General features: G+C 45.9%; 2 protein-coding genes and 1 pseudogene across 2 annotated transcripts in view; 2 read left to right on the forward strand and 1 right to left on the reverse strand.

Moving 5' to 3' along the window:
- Positions 1 to 1,031: 1,031 nt before the first annotated feature.
- On the reverse strand, positions 1,032 to 1,420 carry LOC131895624 (small ribosomal subunit protein uS5-like; the record flags this gene model as incomplete). The annotated part of the gene is made up of 1 exon (XM_059246114.1): positions 1,032 to 1,420. A coding segment is annotated over one exon (342 nt), but the record flags the coding sequence as incomplete, so codon positions are not given.
- A 10-nt stretch (positions 1,421 to 1,430) lies between these two features.
- On the forward strand, positions 1,431 to 1,959 carry LOC131895625 (small ribosomal subunit protein uS5-like; annotated as a pseudogene).
- Positions 1,960 to 12,194: 10,235 nt separating this feature from the next.
- Slc12a2 (solute carrier family 12 member 2) overlaps positions 12,195 to 18,373 on the forward strand; it is a 74,264-nt gene continuing 68,085 nt past the window's right edge. Inside the window, exon 1 of the mRNA XM_059245933.1 lies at positions 12,195 to 13,040. Within this exon, the coding sequence (XP_059101916.1) occupies positions 12,297 to 13,040 (744 nt within the window). The 5' untranslated portion in view covers positions 12,195 to 12,296. The remainder of the gene's footprint in view (positions 13,041 to 18,373) is intronic.

Genomic DNA, 18,373 nt, shown 5'->3' on the forward strand with positions numbered 1-18,373 from the left:
CGGGCAGGCAGGCCTTTGCACCTCTCCCTTCTAATCTTTCCCTCTCTTTCTCCCTTCTTCTCTCCTCAGCTGTTGTCTCCCCGTTTCATAAACGCTCCGCATGGAGCTCTGTCGCATGGTGTGTCTGTCTGCTCTCGCCCGCCCGCTGTTTTTAACAACACTGGGAATTGAACCTGAGAATAATATCCTGCTCCGCAGGCTGAGAGAGAATTGACACAGGGCCTGGATTGGGTTTTTGAGACCTCAGAGCCCACTTCCAGTGATAACACATTTGCTCCAACAAGGTCACACCCCCCCAGTCCTTCTAAGCCTATCAACGAGTTCCACTCCCTGGTGACTAAGCATTCAAATCTATGAGCCTATGGGGAGCATTCTTGTTCCAACTGCTACACTCAGGCTCACCTAAAACTTACCATCCTTCAGTGTCAGCCTCCTGAACAACTAGGATTTTACCCACGTGCCAACACTCCACACACAGCTTGCGGTGGATGTGTTTGTGGTTTTCTTTGAGACAGGCTTTCATGCCATAGCTGGCTGAGACTGTCCTGGAACTGCATAGCACAAGCTAGCCTGGTGCTTGTGGCAGTTCACTTCAGCTTCCCAAGTGGTAGAGTTAGATGTGATTCTTCATGGTGAGCTTGCAAGGTTTTTGACCGATTGAAGAGTTGATACTCAGGGACATACTGGAAGTCAGCTCATAGCTCAGTATAATTTAAAGTTCTGGTTGTTTTGTTTCCTGCTTCCCATTTTTCCATGTAGCCGATTGACCCTTTACCACCAAGCTACAACATCAACCAGAGAGCCCACTAATGGAATTTTTTACGTGTGTGTGTGTGTGTGTGTGTGTGTGTGTGTGTGTGTGTGTCCACATATATGCCACAGTGCACGTATGTAGGCCAGAGAACAAATTGCAGGAGTCAGTGTTCTTTTACAACTTTATGGGTTTTAGGGCTCGATCAGGTCATTAGGGTTGGTGACAAACTGTCTCTATGTACTGTGCCATCTCCCTGTCCAAGAGAGTTTAATTTTTTTTTTTTTAGCAGATTTAATTCACTTTATTTTTCTTGTATAAAAACCCTTATGTGGTGGCCACAGCTGGAGCCTGGGTCCTCTGAACAGACACTCGGGTGTGGGTTTTCACAAGATGGTCAGTGAATTCCTGATACGGTGATTTGGTGAACACAGTCTCTTTCCAGAGGTCGGGGGTCAGGTAGCTGTAGGTCTTGGAGATGGCATCAAAGGTGGCCTTGGCAAAGTTGCCCAGGGTGGCAGTGCAGCCCCTGGCTGACGTGTAGCAGTCATCAATACCGGCCATCATCAGTAACTTCTTAGGCACAGGAGCAGAGACGATGCCAGTGCCCCTGGGGGCAGGGATGAGACGCACCAACACAGAGCCACAGGTTGCTTCTTCTTCTTCGGGAAAACACCAAATGGCAGACGACGCCGGTGCAGCGGGAGGACCCGGGGGCCCGGGACTAGGAGGCCGCGGCGGCTTCCGCGGAGGATTCGGCAGCGGCCTTAGGGGCCGCGGTCGTGGTCGAGGCTGTGGCCGTGGCCGAGGCCGCGGGGCTCGAGGAGGTAAAGCTGAAGACAGGGAGTGGATCCCCCGTCACCAAGCTGGGCCGCCTGGTTAAGGACATGAAGATCAAGTCCCTGGAGGAGATCTACCTGTTCTCCCTTCCCATTAAGGAATCCGAGATCATTGACTTTTTCCTGGGCGCATCCCTAAAGGATGAGGTTTTAAAGATCATGCCAGTGCAGAAGCAGACTCGGGCTGGCCAGCGGACCAGGTTCAAGGCTTTTGTCGCTATTGGGGACTACAATGGTCATGTTGGTCTTGGTGTTAAGTGCTCCAAGGAAGTAGCCACTGCCATCCGAGGGGCCATCATCTTGGCCAAGCTGTCCATTGTCCCTGTGCGGAGAGGCTACTGGGGGAACAAGATTGGCAAGAGAGTTTAATTTTAAATGAAAACAATTACTTGAACTATAAAAGCTTTATAATCATTAGTGGGTTTTTTTGGTGTTTTTTGGCTTGTATTTTAAAAACTGGAATATCAAACCTTATGTTTAATGAAACATTAAATTACTTGGAAAATACAGAAGCAAATGATAAAAGAAAAAAAAATCACATGCTTAGAAACTGTGCTCCATAAGGACACACAGGAGATATTCAAAAATAAAACTGGAAATGAGGGGTTTTTTTGTTTACCATAATATTTGAATGAGAAAGAAAAAATACGAATTGTTTGTTCTAATAACTTGGGTTAGCCACGGAGAAGAAGACCCTATTAAAGATATACTGAAGTAACTTACATATTCAATGGTTAAAAAAACCAATGTGTTTTAGCGTGTTACTACAGAAAAAAGTCATCCCTTTGAAGTGTTAAATGTAGAATTTTTGTTTTGTTTCAAGACAGGGTCTTACTATGTAGCTGTCCCGGAACTCACTCTGTAGACAAGGCTGGCTTGGACCTCAAAGGGATCCACCTGTCTCTGCCTCCTGAGTGCTGGGATTAAAAGCCTGTGCCACTATGTCAAGCTAAAAATCGTGTTTATTATTTTTGAACATTTTATTCATTTATTTATTATTTTCATATGCATAGGTGTTTTGCCTGTATATATATGTCTGTGTACCACAGGCATGAAATGCACAGCGGAGACCAGAAGAATAAATCTGATCTCCTGGGACTAGAAAAACAGACAGTCGTGAGTTGCCCTGTGGGTGCTGGGAATTGAACCCGGGTCCTCTGGAAGAGCATCCCAGGTGCTCTTAATTGTTGAGCCATCTCTCCAACTCAAATTCTTTTCTTTTTATTTATTTATTTTTACTTATTCATTCATTTATTTAGACAGGGTCTCTCTCTACATAGCCCTGACTATCTTGGAACTCACTGTGTAGAGAAGGTTGACTTCTAACTCAACAGAGGCCTGCCTGCCTCTGCCTCCCAGTGCTGGGATTAAAGGATTGTGCCTTCATGCCCAGCTTTTATATGTGTGTGTGTGTGTGTGTGTGTGTGTGTGTGTGTGTGTGTGTGTGTTTACTCATACCAATTTAAGATCCTTTCCAAGGTCTGGAGTTGTAACTCAGTGATAGAACGCTAGTCTAGCATAGGTCAGGATCTGTGCTTGAGCTACAGCATTTTTTTTTCCCTCGAGACAGGGTTTCTCTGTGTCACTTTGCGCCTTTCCTGGAACTCACTCTGTACCCCAGGCTGGCCTCGAACTCACAGAGATCCACCTGCCTCTGCCTCCCGAGTGCTGGAATTAAAGGCACCACCACTGCCCAGCTGAGCTCCAGCATTTAAAAGAAAAATACTTTCCACATCTTAAAACATTTATAAAAATATATTTGAATTGTATTTATGGCTTTTTGAAAGTGACAAATGGATTAATCATTAAGGAATGCACTAGAAGATTAAACTATTAAGGATTTTTCTCATTAATGTTGAAAGACATGAAGGTATGCAGCTCAGTGAGGGAATGTATTGCATTATTCAGTCCATAAAGCATGGGAAAGGGTAAAGTAGTCATTAAGAGGTGTGTGTTTTGGAGAAGTCTGGCCGAACTAGAGGCTTTACCTCTACTGACTAGCTTTCATTGTACTATACGGTACTCTGCATACGAGAGGAGAAAGGTAATCACCTACAATTGTGACTTGCTTAAGAGCAGAAATATTGTGAAAGTAACCATCCACTCTCAGACTGGATTTAAGGCCCACTCCATGAGACAGAATCCATGCTGGGGTAAACAAGAATCAGAGCCTGGATAGGCCATGGGCCTAGGGAAAAACTAAAAACTATCGTTCTGCTCAGGGAACATAGTAACATGATGACTCCTAATGACATTCTGCTGTACACATAGATCAGACCTCACTTAGCCATTATCAGAGAAACTTCTTCAGTAGACAGGAACTCTACAGAGACCTGCCGCTGGACAATGTGTAGAGAGTGAGAGACTTTGGAGCACTCAGATCTTATGGGATGTCTCCGTCAAATCCCTCCCCTCAAGGATCATGAAACACTACAAAAGAGGAGGCAGAAAGACTGAAAGACCCAGTGGTTATGGAAGACACCAAGGAAACAGTGCCTTCCAGACACAACAGGACTGAAACACATGAACTCATAGAGACCATGGCAGCATGCACAGGTTCCAGCTAGATGGGGTCCCAGTACTGAGAGGGAGACATTGCCATGAGATCCTATCCCTAGCCCAGAAGCTATTTGCAACTGATACCCACTGACAAATTAGTTTTCTCCAATGGAGTCTCAATGAGTATATGAACCACTCTTTAGAGCAGGCACCATGTATAGGAGTATTCGGCCAACACAAAAAGAAGTCAATGGTATTTTTGTAGACTTTTTTTTTCTTCTCATTTTGCTTTGTTTAGGCTTTTTTTTTCAGTCATGTGGTATTTGGTCTTTTGTTTGTGTATTTTGGTTTCTGGTTTTGTGTGGTTGTGTGTGTGTTTCTTGTTTATTTTTAAAGAGAGAGAGGAGAGAAAGGGTGTGGAGTTGGGTGGATGGAGATGTGGAGAGGATTTGAGAGGAATTGGGCTGGGAGAAGCATGATCAGAATATATTGTATGAGAATTTTTTTAATTATAATACATTAAAGATATATTCATTGTATCATTTTAAACAAGAGGTTCATGTTTGCACTGTGAAAGAAGGGAACCAACTCCCACAAGTTGTCCTCTGACCCCATAATGCATGCATGCACACCCCACATATACATACATACATACCCACACACCCATGAAAAATAAATGCAATTTAAAATTTATTACAGGTGTTGTAAGTGTCAATGTATGTATTATAACTGTTTTTGAAACTCTAGTGCGATTCAGGGAATGTGGTTTATTCTGCAGTACATTAGATTCTATAGTATAGTGCAATTATATATTAGGCCTCTGTAAGTGTATTTGTACCCATTAAGCTCTGTTTTGTTTTAAGTCAAGGTCTCACTGTGTTTGCCAGGTTGTCCTTGAACTCATAATCCTTTGGCCTCAGACTAAGCACCTATTAGTCTTAAAGAGAACAGTGAAAAAATTTAAAAACGGTCTGAAAGAAAATGAAGAATCATGTACAATGTGGATGCTGCTTGAACTTCCACATGAAGTAGCTGAATAATGACAGTTAAGAACTGCTTTTAAAAATTCATTACCAAAAAAAGATTCATTACCAGAAAACACAAACAAAAAATGTATCAAAACAGCATTTATTTTGTAATAAAAAAATGCTTAAATACCCCCGAAAAGCAAAAGGAAAATATTAAAGAGATCCCCTCTCCCACCATGTTATGAGATATTTGAATACACTGTGTAAAGATATGTCACTGTGATTGGTTTAATAAAAAGCTAAACAGCCAATAGCTACGCAGGGAGACTAGGCGGGACTTCCAGACAGAGAAGAAGTAGGAAGAGGAATCTACATCAGAGAGAGACAGAGACCGAGTAAGAAAGAGAGAGAGAGAGAGAGAGAGAGAGAGAGAGAGAGAGAGAGAGAGAGAGAGAGAGAGAGAGAGAGAGAGAAGGAGACACAGAAGAAGCAGGATGGGCTGTGTGTGACAGAATGTAGATTAATATAAATGGGTTAATTTAAGTTATAAGAGCTAGTGGGACAAGCCTAAGCTAAAGCCAAGTTTTCATAATTAATAATAAGTCTCCATGTCACTATTTGGGAACTGGCTGGTGGGACAGAGAAAGCCTCATTATACCCTCACACAAAGAGAGACCAAAGACATCACTTAAAAGACTTACTTCATGGCCATTTCTCTGATTAAACTATCAACTAATTTTTGTTGTTGTTTTGTTTTGTTCTGGTTTTTGTGTGTATCTCTGGCTGTTCTGGAACTCTTTTTGTCGACCAGGCTGGCCTTGAGCTCACAGAGACCTGCCTACCTCTGCCTCCTGGGTGCTGGGATTAAAGGTGTGGGCCACTAGGCCTAGCTTTGAATTTACAATTTGTATAAGAGCAACATAAAATTAAAAAAAAAAACAAACCACGGGGCTGGGAAGATAGATCAGTACAGTGTGTACCCCATAAGCATGAAGGCCTGAGTTTGATCCCCAGTACCCATGTAAAGGGCCAGGCATGATGGAGTGATTTGTTATCCCAGTTTGGTGGGGTGGGGTGGAGACAGGCAAATCCCTGGGGCCAGCTGGCCAGCCAGCATGGTCTAATCAATGAACCCAAGGGCCCAGTTAAGAGACTATCTCAAAAAACAAGTTAGACAGCTCCTGAGAAAGGACAGCTGAGGTTGTACCATTACACACATGCACACACACACACACACGAGACAGAGACAGACAGAGAGACAGAGAGACACACACACAGAGGCACATAGACAGATAGTTGACAGATGATAGATAGATAGACAGACAGACAGATGGATAGTGTTGGGTTATCCATTATATATTTTAAAAGGGATAACTTATAAACATGAATTTAAATATTGTGCTTTGAGAATGGATAATAAGGTTTGGATTAATGTTGAATACTGACTTGAAAATATTTTCAATATTTTTAAAGAAAGAAGCACGTGAATAGGACTTAGGGAAGACAACAAAATAACAAGTACAGCATGAACAAGCTTCTCTAGGGCAACTGCTTGCTTTTTTTCCATGATAGGATAATCACTTTCTTTCTCAAGGGAAATACTGTTGACTTCATCGGCGTGCTTCATGCCAGCTAGTGAAAACAGAGAACCACAACCAGGTAGAATGGCAGTTTGTCTAACTGAACTCACTGGCTTGGGGTGTGTGTGTGTGTGTGCGCGTGTGCAGGGTGCATGCTTTTGTGTGTGTGTGTGTGTGTGTGTGTGCGTGTGTGTGTGTGCATGTGTGTGTGTGTGTGCATGTGTGTGTGTGTGTGTGATTTTAAAGGTTCCACATGAAGTCAGGTGGCAGCTCATGCTTGTAACCCCAGCACTTAGGAGGCTGAGGCAGGAGAACTGATGTACCTCTGAGGACAACTTGATCTACGGAGTGAGTTCCAGGCCAGCCTGAGCTCCCGTGAAACCCAGGCTCAAGACCAGACCATTGACAGGTTCCACGTGGTTTTGAATCTCACTTATTCTCACACTGCAGATACAAAGCTAGAGAGTCTAACCAGAATTTATGCCTCCAGTTAGAGTACCTTAGTGTTCTGGCTTCCTTTCCTCGGCTGGGATAAAAACAGTCCCACCAAAAGCGACTTAGGGAGCAAAGGTTTCATTTGATTTAGACTTCCCAGTCATAATCCACTGAGAGAAGTCAGGGCAAGGAACTCAAGCCAGGAGCAAGACAGCAAGACTGCTTGTTATTTTGTGCAGCATTACCTCCCACCAGGGAAGGTAATACTCAGCTAAGTGTTCTTAGACAGTCAAGCACCATACTGCTCACAGTGGGCTGGACCCTCCTATATCAATTAGGCATCAAGACAATGCCCTACAGACATGCCTATATCCTAATCTGATCTAGGCAATTCTTCAGGTGTGGTTCTTTCTTTCCAGGTGACTCTCTAGGTTGTAGCAAGTTGACAATAAAAACTAACCAGGACACTTAACATTTGTAAAGTAAGAAGTTTGATATAACAACCTAAGACCTATCTAGCCTCCAAGTCTAATTGCATTTGGTACAAACTGCTAAATTTGTTGATACTACATTGGCCTGGGCCTGGGCTATTAGCAAAAGGTGGATAAATGAACAAAATAGTGCAGCGTCCTCCTCTATGTCACTGAAGATGAATCTGTTTTTATGGCCAGTCCCTTAGTAGGCACCTGGCAAATCTGACAGCCACATGATTGACAGTTAACTAAGGGAGACCCCCCCACCACACACACATACACACACACACACACACACACACACACACACACACACACACACACACACGTGGAGGCCCAAATTACTCAGGGTCAGAAAATCTGAACTTGCTTTACCCAGCAGGCCTGCATAAAGGGATGATTTGACCACGGACGTGGTTGCCAGGTGTGTGGAAGGGTCTGCACTTGGCTGTACAGTGTGCTTTGATCTAGCAAGGGGGAGGTCTTTTGCCCTGCCCCTTGGCATTATTATAAAAAGCCCTTTTGAATAAACTTCTGGGACGGTGGATTTTGATCCAGGTCCTCCTGAAGCTATCCTGTGTTTTTGTCTCCTCTCCACTGTCTTTTTCTATCTAAAAGTTTCTTATTTCTCTCTCCTCATAGGAATCCTTGAAAAGGTGGGAGCCGCCCTCCCACCCCCACACACAGTGTTTCTACATGTTTCATGTGCATATTTCGATTGTTTCTCCCGGAACTATACCAACTCCCATTCCCCTGGCCAATACTGTTACATAATTCAGTATATTCAACTCTTCTCTGTCCTGCTTCCAAATGACATTAGCTGGTTTTCTTCTCATCTTTTAGGTCCCTTATTCCTCCTGCCTTTTCTGTCATTGAGTTTTGGAAATACTCATTTCTCTACTGAACTAAGCTTTTTGTATATAACATGAGGGTAATGGCATTTTATTCCTCACAGTATTGTGCCATTAAGATTATGATGTAAAGAATTTAGTCCAGTATCCCAGATAATACATTCTTCTAAAGTCATAGCTACTCCTCCTCGAGCAGGTTGATGAAGTCCTGCGTTCTATTGTTGATTCTTCCCCCTCCACTCTGTTGAAGGTCTTGTCATGTGCCCTGCTGTATGTCTGGAAACCCGGTCATGGTTTCATGGGGCTTTTAGAAAAAAGACAGTCTCATCCTCTGCCACTCTTGCCTCTCTCTCAGTCTGACGCTTTTCGTCAAACAGACTTCAAGGTCCTTGGGCCACGTTCACTCCAGGAGGGCTCTGGTCCACACTGTTCCCCTTGTTTGAAATACTCTGAGTTAGTTGACTTCCGGGCATCTTTCAGATTTCTTCTGAAAAGTCACTTCCTCCCGAGTCTGGCCTCTCTATTTTGCATTCTCTCTTAGAACTTCAGTTCGCAGCACAGGCTTGCACAAGTCATTATTTACAATTCCTATGTATTTATTTTTGACACCTCAGCTCCTGTTCCATGTCTCACTTAAACCTATTCCTTTCCTTCTCTTCTCATCTCAGAAACTCCATTATTGTTTCAGTTGCTTGGGCCGAGAGCCTTGGGTTCTCACTCCACACTCACTGTTTCTAGATGCAAATGCTACCGCTTCCCTGACCAACCACTTACTGCCCCACCCCACCACTTACCCCACCTTCTACTATTAACCACCATGGCCAAAGCCACACTGTCCACTTGGTGATTGTTCTAGTCCACTTTCACACATCTTGATCTTTCTCTGCCACTGACTTCCTTGCCTACAGAGCAATTACATTGGTCCTCTGTGTTGGTTACCTAGAGCGACAAATGTGTTGTTTGGTAATTTTGACTGATCACTGTAGAATGTATGTACTCAAACCTACACAGTACATAGTCTACATCATACATGCACGATGCGGCATAGCCAATTTCTCTTAGGCAACAAAACTTGCACAACATTAGTGATCTGAACACTGCATGCTTAATATAATGCTGCGTGTGTATCCAAACAGAAAAAAGTACACTAACATAGGGATATGGATTTTTCAGCTCCATTATGACATTAAGTGACAGGTTTCCTGACCCATCACTAAGCTGGACATGATTCTACATGTAAGATGTTCTTCCTTCCTGGAACTCTTCAGTGATTCGACAGCTGCTATGGACTAAACACTGTGCAGCCCAAACATTTGTAGTTGAAGTTACCCCCCCTCCCCAATCCCCTCATATGATTGAATTGGAAACGAGGTTTTTCACCAGTTACCTTAAGGCTAAATGAGCTCATGGGGATGAAGCTGGGTTCAATACCATTGTGCCTTTATGAGAAAAGGGGGCAGCAGCAGACTGGTCGCTCCACTGTGTAAGGCCGCAGTGAGGAGGCAGCTGTTTGTAATCAGAGTCCTCACCTGAACCTAAGCATGCCAGGACCCCGATTTTCTCAGACTCAGAGAGCCCCCCCCCCCCCCCCGGAACTATGAACAAAAGGTATTTTCTGTTGCTTAAGCCATCCAATCTATGGTATTTTACTACAGAAGCCTGAACTGCCATTCCACTCAGAGTAAAAGCCAAAGTATATCCAACAGCCAGAGGCTTGACACATTTCCCATGTCCTCAAACACTGACCTCCATTGCCTTTGATTCTTCCCGAGGCCTCCTCAGTTCCAGTCAGAGTGCCCTGCATGCAATTCCATGTCAGGCCTATTCCCACTTAGGGGGCCTTTGCTTTCTCTCTTTAGATCGTTCCAAAATATTTGCATAATATACTTTCTCCCTCAAAGGTCACCTCGATGATGTCATCCTAAGGAAGATTTACCATCCCAATCCTACCCCCCCTACCCCTTTCCCTTAGCATTTGCTTCTGATGGGCAGGCTCTGCATCTTATCTCTTTACCTTAACCATCCTCACGAGATGGATGAAGCTCTTTTTCATGGATTTTCCCGAGAGCACAGGGAAGCTCACAGCAGGTGTTTCAACATTTGTTCAACAAATTAATGTTGCATTCTAACAGCCATAAATTAGCTTTAGGCTGAAAGGCTCAAGACAGAGCTGTTACTAGGACAGCGTTCCCTAGCTGAAAATTATACTGCTTGAAAGAAGACGTGATTTTTTTTCTGGCCTCTTCTGGTTTTCCGTTAATACTAGGAAAGTTCAAGGGGGTTTTTAGAAGCCCCGAGTGCAGAGTGCAAGACCCAAGATCTGTGCTTTTCGATTTCCATCTTTAAAATACAGATAACGGTAATAAGCTGATAAATTGTCAAGGGCGATTAAGATCGCAGCTGAAGGTTTTTAAAATTTTGACCGGCTGCTTTTTTTCACACCTTTTCATTTTTGCAAACTTAGGCTCTGAGGCCTTTGATACTTTGATCTTGCTTAAAGTCTTCGGCAAGAGGTAGTGTTTATTCCTACAATTCTCTAAGTATGGAGTAAACACATAGATAGCAGACAATGAGCCCAGGAAACTATTTGCAGTGACTTTCTCTTAGGGCTTTGGAGAGGTGGTAAGTTAAAGGCGAATACTGCGACTAAGCTGGAAAACAGGTGTTGCTCCTCTCCATTTTCGGAGAAAACAAGCCTGCAGAGCAGGAGCGGCTTTTTTTTGTGTTCAACATGAGGAATTCTTCACTACCGCGGCCAAACGGAAAACCCCTTGTTGAAACTGTAGCCTCGGTTGCCGCCGTCACTTTATTCCGAGAGCTGCCGTTTCCTAACAGTGAAGTTAAAAATTGTCTTCCAACCTCGGAACGAGGTTCCCTGGCCCCCTTCAAACCCCGGCTTTAAAAAAAAAAAAAAAAAAAAAAAAAAAAATCAAGGTGTCACCCCAGCGTGGACACACCCACCGCACCGCGGCTGGAATTACTCTCTGGTTATGCACATCTAAAACGCTGGCGCGGGGGTACCCGAGACCAGCTGCGCGCTCGCCCGCTCCGCTCCGAATGAGCGCGCGCGCGCGCACGCAAGCACTCGCGCGCGCACGCAAGCACTCGCGCGCAGGCCCTGCCGGGAGCGCGCAGGCCCTGCCGGGAGCGCGCCTGGCCAGCGCCTCCGGAAGCGCGCGCGGGTCCAACAGGAAAGCCCCCCAGCATCCCCCGCAGCCGAGAGCGCCGCGGGCCCTGGGTACCACGCGCCCTAAAGGGAAACCGCCCACAGGCCCGGCGGCAGCATCTCGCGAGATCTCGCCGGCTCGCCCCCAAGTACTGCGAGTTTAGAACTTAAAAAAAAAAAAAAAAAAAAAAAAGAAGCGAAAGGAGGTCCGCAGAGCCGGTGCTGCCGGGGGTGGGGGGCGAGCATCGGCGGCGGCGGCTGGCACCAGGGTCCCGGGCGGGCGAGTGGGCGAGCGGGCGGCGGCGGCGGCGGCGGAAGGGGCGGCGGTGCGCAGGTCGGCGGCGCGGAGGCGCGTGCGGCCGCGCCTGCTCGCTGCGCGGCTGCGGAGGCCGGCGCTCTCCCAGGCTGGCCGGCGCAGAGCTCGGGGCGGGCCGAGGGGGCGGGCTGAGCGGCCCCGCCTCCCGCGTGCTGCACCGAGCGCCGCGGCGGCCCCGCCGCGCCTTTAAACCGCGGGCCGGCCGCGCTCGCGGGCACTCGGCGGCTGGCGGCGAGCGTGCCGCGCGCGGGCTGGTGGCGGCAGCGACAGCGGCAGCGGCAGCGGCAGCGGCCGCGGCGCTGCGACTCTCGCATCCGGCTCCTTAGCGGGATCGCGGGGCCAGAGGACCCGAGCCGCGCTGTTGGCAAGCGTTCGGGTACCCGCTCGCTCCGCAGGTTTCCCCGAGCGTCGGGCGGCGATGGAGCCCCGGCCCGCGGCGCCCTCGTCTGGCGCACCGAGGCCCGCCCGGGATGGGGACGCGCCGCTGGCTGCCGCCGCCGCCGCCGCCGCCGGGGTGGACCTGCCCGGCACTGCCGTGCCCTCCGGTCGAGAGGATGCTCCGGCTGGGAGTCAGGCCGGCGGGGTGCGCGGAGAGGGAGCCGCGGCGGGGGGCGATGGGCTGGGCAGACCTCTGGGGCCCACCCCCAGCCAGAGCCGCTTCCAGGTGGACCTGGTTTCCGAGAACGCCGGGCGGGCGGCGGCGGCGGCGGCGGCAGCGGCAGCGGCTGCGGGTGCAGCCGGGGCGGCGGGCAAGGAGACCCCGGCGGCCGGGAAAGCCGGTGGTGAGAGCGGCACGGCCAAGGGCAGCGAGGAAGCCAAGGGCCGCTTCCGCGTGAACTTCGTGGACCCGGCTGCCTCGTCGTCCGCGGACGACAGCCTGTCGGATGCGGCGGGGGTCGGAGGCGACGGGCCCAACGTGAGCTTCCAGAACGGCGGGGACACGGTGCTGAGCGAAGGCAGCAGCTTGCACTCGGGCGGCGGCAGTGGACACCATCAGCAGTACTACTATGACACCCACACCAACACCTACTACCTGCGCACCTTCGGCCACAACACCATGGACGCGGTGCCCAGGATCGACCACTATCGGCACACGGCCGCGCAGCTGGGCGAGAAGCTGCTCCGGCCCAGCCTGGCGGAGCTCCACGATGAGCTGGAAAAGGTGAGCTCGCCCAGACCCTCCTCCCTTCCCATGCCCTGGTGCGTGCTGGCCTCAGGATGCAGCCGCTGACTCTCCCTGGTGAGGTGGCAGCACAGGACCCGAGGAACGACTCGCTGGCATCTCTGGATTCAGCTGTCAAGTGTGGAATTGCAGCGGAATGTAACTTAATCCTTCAAAAGTTTGCAGCGGGTTAGGCTGGTTACGCGATACAGCAGAGGCAGCACTTAGCAGCCTTTTCCATCCAGTTATATATCTTGTGTGTCCTGTCTTTTTTCACCCTGTCTTGACAGTGTGTCACCTCTCTGAGTTACGCATGTGTTTAGAGCCCAGAGAAAGGAGTGTGGAGGAGGTTTAGAAAAGGTTCTCTCTTGGGACAGGGTGGAGAGAACCTACTACCATCTGGGTCCTTTTTAGATTGTAGTGTATGGCTTATGTATATCCATTAGGGATCCAGAGTGGAAAGGTTGATGTTTGAAGGAAAATCTTAATAGCATGTGTTTGTAGTCTATTAATAATTAAAGCCCAATTTTTGCAATCATGAGTATGCAGAGGACTATAGAAATCTTTTGTTCTTTTCTTCCTTCCTTCTTTCTTTCTTTCTTTCTTTTTTTTTTTTTTTTTTTCCAAAGGTAGGGTCTCTGTGTATAGCCCTAACTGTCCCAGAGCTTGCTATATAGCCAGGCTGGCCTTGAACTCACAGAGATCCACCTGCTTCTGCTTTCAGGCGCTAGGATTAATTTGCCAACACGCCTGGAGACACTAGAAATCTCAAATCTTGGGAAAAGTTGTGCCTGATAACAGCATGATCTTGTTTGTTTGTAATGTAAACTTTTTGAAAGAGGGCTCCGTCATTGCTGGGCGGTGATAGAGAGATGGCTCAGAAGTTAAGAACACTTGTTGCTCTTGGGGCGAACAGCGAGGGTTCAGTTTCCAGCACCCACATCCTGTAACTCCACTTCCAGGGAAATTCTATGCCTTCTGACCTTGGTAGGCACCAAGCATGCATGTGGTGTATGTCCATGCATGCAGGCAAAACATTCATACACATGAAATATTTGCAAGAGGGTTGTATTTCTAAAAAATGGCATGGATGAGTCTTTAGAGTAAAAAGGAAACACAAGAATTTTATTTTATTTTTCTCCCCCTTGAGGATGTCCAGAAAAATAGTCTGGAGTCCTTTTGTGCAAGCCCTTTTACTTTGTAAACAGAAAACCCTTTTCATACATTCTTATTGACTTTTCCTTCTGTTTTTTTATGGCCTCATAAGGCTTTTATTTCCTCGGGGTTCAGATAATTATTTGAAGATAACATTGATGCTTTTGAGACCTGATTAATATTTAACTTTTTTATGAGTCGAATTACTTGACATCTGCCTCAGCAAGTCTATAATGGAATTTTATGACTTCAGAGTTGGTACCACACAGGTCGAGATGATCAGTGTGAAGAAGTTTATGTGATTTGTTTTGACTATGATGGTTTGATCTCATACATTCGTGTCTTATAAGATTGCACTTGTCCCAGTGTTTGATGGAGTGACAATCACGGTTTGAAGTAAGTGCGTAGGTCCCAACCCTTACAAGCTTACGGATTGTTTAAAAGATTGACATCATTTAGCTTTAGATAATACTACTTCTGTTCTAGTGCTGTATTTTGTCATATCAGAAGCTAAACATTTATTCATAGTTAGGTTTTTTTTTTCATATCCATTCTTTTTTTCTTTATAGTCTCAAGTAGAAATGGAGTTGATAAACAATATTTTATTGGAGCATTTTTAGTATTCATAATTTTTATACAAACACATTTCAGATTTATTTCAGTAAAGCCAAATTTAGCAGTATACCTATAAGTTGTAGAATTTAAGTTGAAAGGTATCATATGTCTTTTGAAAATTTTTGTTGTTTCACATTTTGTGAGTACTAGTACACTTCAAGTCCCCTAAGGCTGAGTTTGGTTTGTGTGTGGCTTGTGGCTTGGGTTCTGGTGTTTTTGTCCAGTTTAGAGCATCTAAAAAATAGACAGATTATCAGTTACGTGGTAGTTGAAAAAGTCACCTAATCCCTCAACCTCAGCTTCCTCAGCTTTCAAGATTATTGTAAAAATTAAAGAAGAAATGCAACAGATATAATGGACCACGGCCGTGCTAAGTTCTTGGAATATTGCTATTGTGGTTCTTATTTTGTCTTGCATTGACTCCTCAAGGTACAAGGCTAAACTCCTAAGATTTCAATTTTAGACTCTCTTAATTACATCACTAGATGCATAAGTTTATAAAACGCTCGATTCAGAGTCCCAGTTGTGCAATGAGTAGCATAATGAATTCTTCAGTTTTATCTTCCATAGCACGTGCTAGAGAGATGCTATTCATTGAGGTGGGCCTTTGGCCTCTACTCAAATTCTGTATAGCGACCAGAAGTCCTTGGTGGTGTTAACTAACTAATAAGCAAATATTGAAGATAATTGCAGCAAATGGGTTAAATACCTGCCATGTTGAATAGTACAGAAACTCTGCTCAGTGCTGTAGGAGGCGCAGGCAGAGGTGTAACACATGACGACGGGGTTCTCTGACTGGATCTCCAGAAGTTGTTCCTCATCCATAGAGATTGACAGAAACTTGAGTGCTGTTAGCCCTTAGTTAATAATGATACCTAGAATTTCTGTGACGCTCTCGTATTTGATTGTCATGTACTGTGCTCTGGTGGCTGAGTGCTGTACTGTCCATGAAGTGTCTAAGGCAGATCTAAGGAACGGTTGCTCAGGATGATGGAAGATGAGAGGGGAGATGCTCTGCACACTCACTGGGAAAAGGCCGAGGCTGTCTTTTGGTCACTGGCCTTTCCAGACTATTTCCCCAAATATCCAACTGCAGGGGAATAAATAATACCCTTGCTGTGTTAGCGGCCCTTCTAGAAAGAAGGCTGGTGACTTTCCAGTTAGGAGCTGTTGGCGGGGTAAGGGTGACTGTTGTCCACAATGCTCTGGAACTCTGGGATGATGGATGATGCGTGAGTGGCAAGTCGGATGCTGTGTCTGCTTGCACAGACATAAAACAAATGAGAGTTATTACTAACATAACAAATAATAGTTTGTTTTTTTTTCCAGTGCAATGAAAGGAAACATCACCAATCAGGATATAAAAACCCAATTTTAACTGGGCTTTGGGAGGAAATAAATGTGGCATTGAGGCTGAGACCTGAAGGATAAGTCGATGGGTAGAATGACATTCTAGAACAAAGACTGTATTTATAAAGGTAGTGAGGAGAAAAGTGCTATGTTCATGTAGCAAACATAGAAGGCTAAAATATTTTACTGTAAATGTAGTGGGAAGCTGTTGAGGGATTCTGTGTGATAGAGTACACGGTCTATTTTATTTGAACATCTTTGCTGGCCCTAGAATGTGTTCTAAGGTGTGACTGGAAACGAAATCTTAAACTGTTGGCCTGACATAGAGATTCTAAGGACTTGTACAGAACAGATTAGAAGTGAGAAAGGCCGACTGCCAGGTTTTGGACTTGAGTAATTGAATAGTGGGCTGGGGTTCTGCTTCCTGACTTGGAAAAGACTGGAAGTGGAATGGATTTGGTGGGATGAAGAGATTTCTAGTTGTATTCTTTGTAAGACACCTTATTCTAAGAGTCACGGAGTGTGGCAGAAAGTTTGTGTGCGTGCGTGCGTGCGTGCGTGCGTGCGGGCATGCGGGCATGCATGCATGCGTACGTGCATGTAAATGGGCGAAGTATCTTAGTTATGAGTGAAAGGTTGGGTTGATAAAGGAACAGAAAGCATGGTCCAGGATTGGGCCTGGAGGTCATCTAAAGTTGTGTTGGGGACTGTTAGTAGCTTGGAAAGCAGTAGCCTAGAAGGGCAGAAAAGAGTTTTAAAGAAGGCCGACACTAAACTAAGCCAGGCATAGTGGCGCCTGCCTTCAGCTCTGGGAGGCTGAGGCAGGAGCACCTTTTGGGGAGAGGCCAGCCATGGCTGTTTAGATGGTTCTAGGCCAGACTGAGTTAAATAGTGAAACTCTCTCTCAAAGGGGTAGAAGCTCTAAAAATTGATGCTAGGAGTTGATTTTAAAAAACTTGCCCCCCCCCCAATCAAAGTATTGATTTCTCCTATAGGAAGAAATAGAAAGTGGAGTATGAAAAACGAGATGGACACCTTTAACACGTGCGATTGGGAGCACAGTTACCAAGTGTGGGGTGGTAAACAGTCTGCTGCTGCTGGACTCAGCATCAGCATCAGCATCCTCATCCTCCTCAATCACCATATTTTGTAACTACAGTTAGAACCGTAGGAAAGTGTTTGAGTGGAGCTGTGCTACCACTGTGATGGGACACATTGTAGTTTGCAAGTGTGTGTCAACCTCAGGTATTGGTCATTGGAAGCCATTTACCTGGACTGACCTAGGCTCACAGATTAGGCTCTAGGCTTGCTGGCCACTGAGCCCTTGCTCTGGGATTACAAGCATAGGCTTGCACACTTAACTGTTTTACTGACTAAGCCAGACTTCACCCCACCTGTCCTTTTCCTCTTTTAAAAATAACGTCCCCTTTGCAGTTGTTTTTAGACCCAGGTTTAGAATCATTTTGCTAATGTTATCAAGTCATGGGATGCCATTGCCTTTCTCATTAATGAAAGAGGAAGGAAGTAAGGAGGCAACAGGATTTTATCACTGAGCTTTTTATTCATTTAATTCCTAAAAAATCTTTTACACATTTACTAGTAATAAAATGGCCTCATAGAAACTGAACATGGTTTACTAGCCATTTAAACTACAGAGCTAGACTTTATACTTGCTTCCCTGTCTGATGCTAGAATATTTTCCAAGGTCTTTCTCTGTATCACATATCTCAGCTATCTCTCAGACCTGCTGTAAGATGCTTGAGCTGCTGGAAAGGGAGACTTTGCCATCATCACTTGAGCCTGTTGACATCCTGAGAATAGGAGGGAGGATGCGTTAGATGATGCAATTGTTAATTAATCCTTCACCAGAATCAGAGCTTTTTGTCTCATTAATTTTCATACAGTGATTAGGTACTTAGAACAGATCTGTTCACTGGATGTATCAGGGCTGGCAGTTCCTGTCACTTAACAAGGGCTTTAAGTAAAACACTGAACAATTGCAGTATTACCTCTAACACTGAGCTGCTTCTATGCCCTGGTAATTATTTCAGGATATAGCTTGGTTCCTTGAAAGTCAACCTGAAAGAACAAGAATAGGTCACAGCTTGGGTGGTATCTGTGAATAGTTTCCAGATGTGAGTAAAAATGTGACCCTAATAAACATTTGCATGTAGCAAAGTTAGATTTCAGTTTTGCTGGGGCCCCAACTTGCT

The sequence above is a fragment of the Peromyscus eremicus genome, chromosome 19 (genome assembly GCF_949786415.1).
Source record: "Peromyscus eremicus chromosome 19, PerEre_H2_v1, whole genome shotgun sequence".
In the NCBI taxonomy this organism is placed as follows: Eukaryota; Metazoa; Chordata; class Mammalia; order Rodentia; family Cricetidae; genus Peromyscus; species Peromyscus eremicus.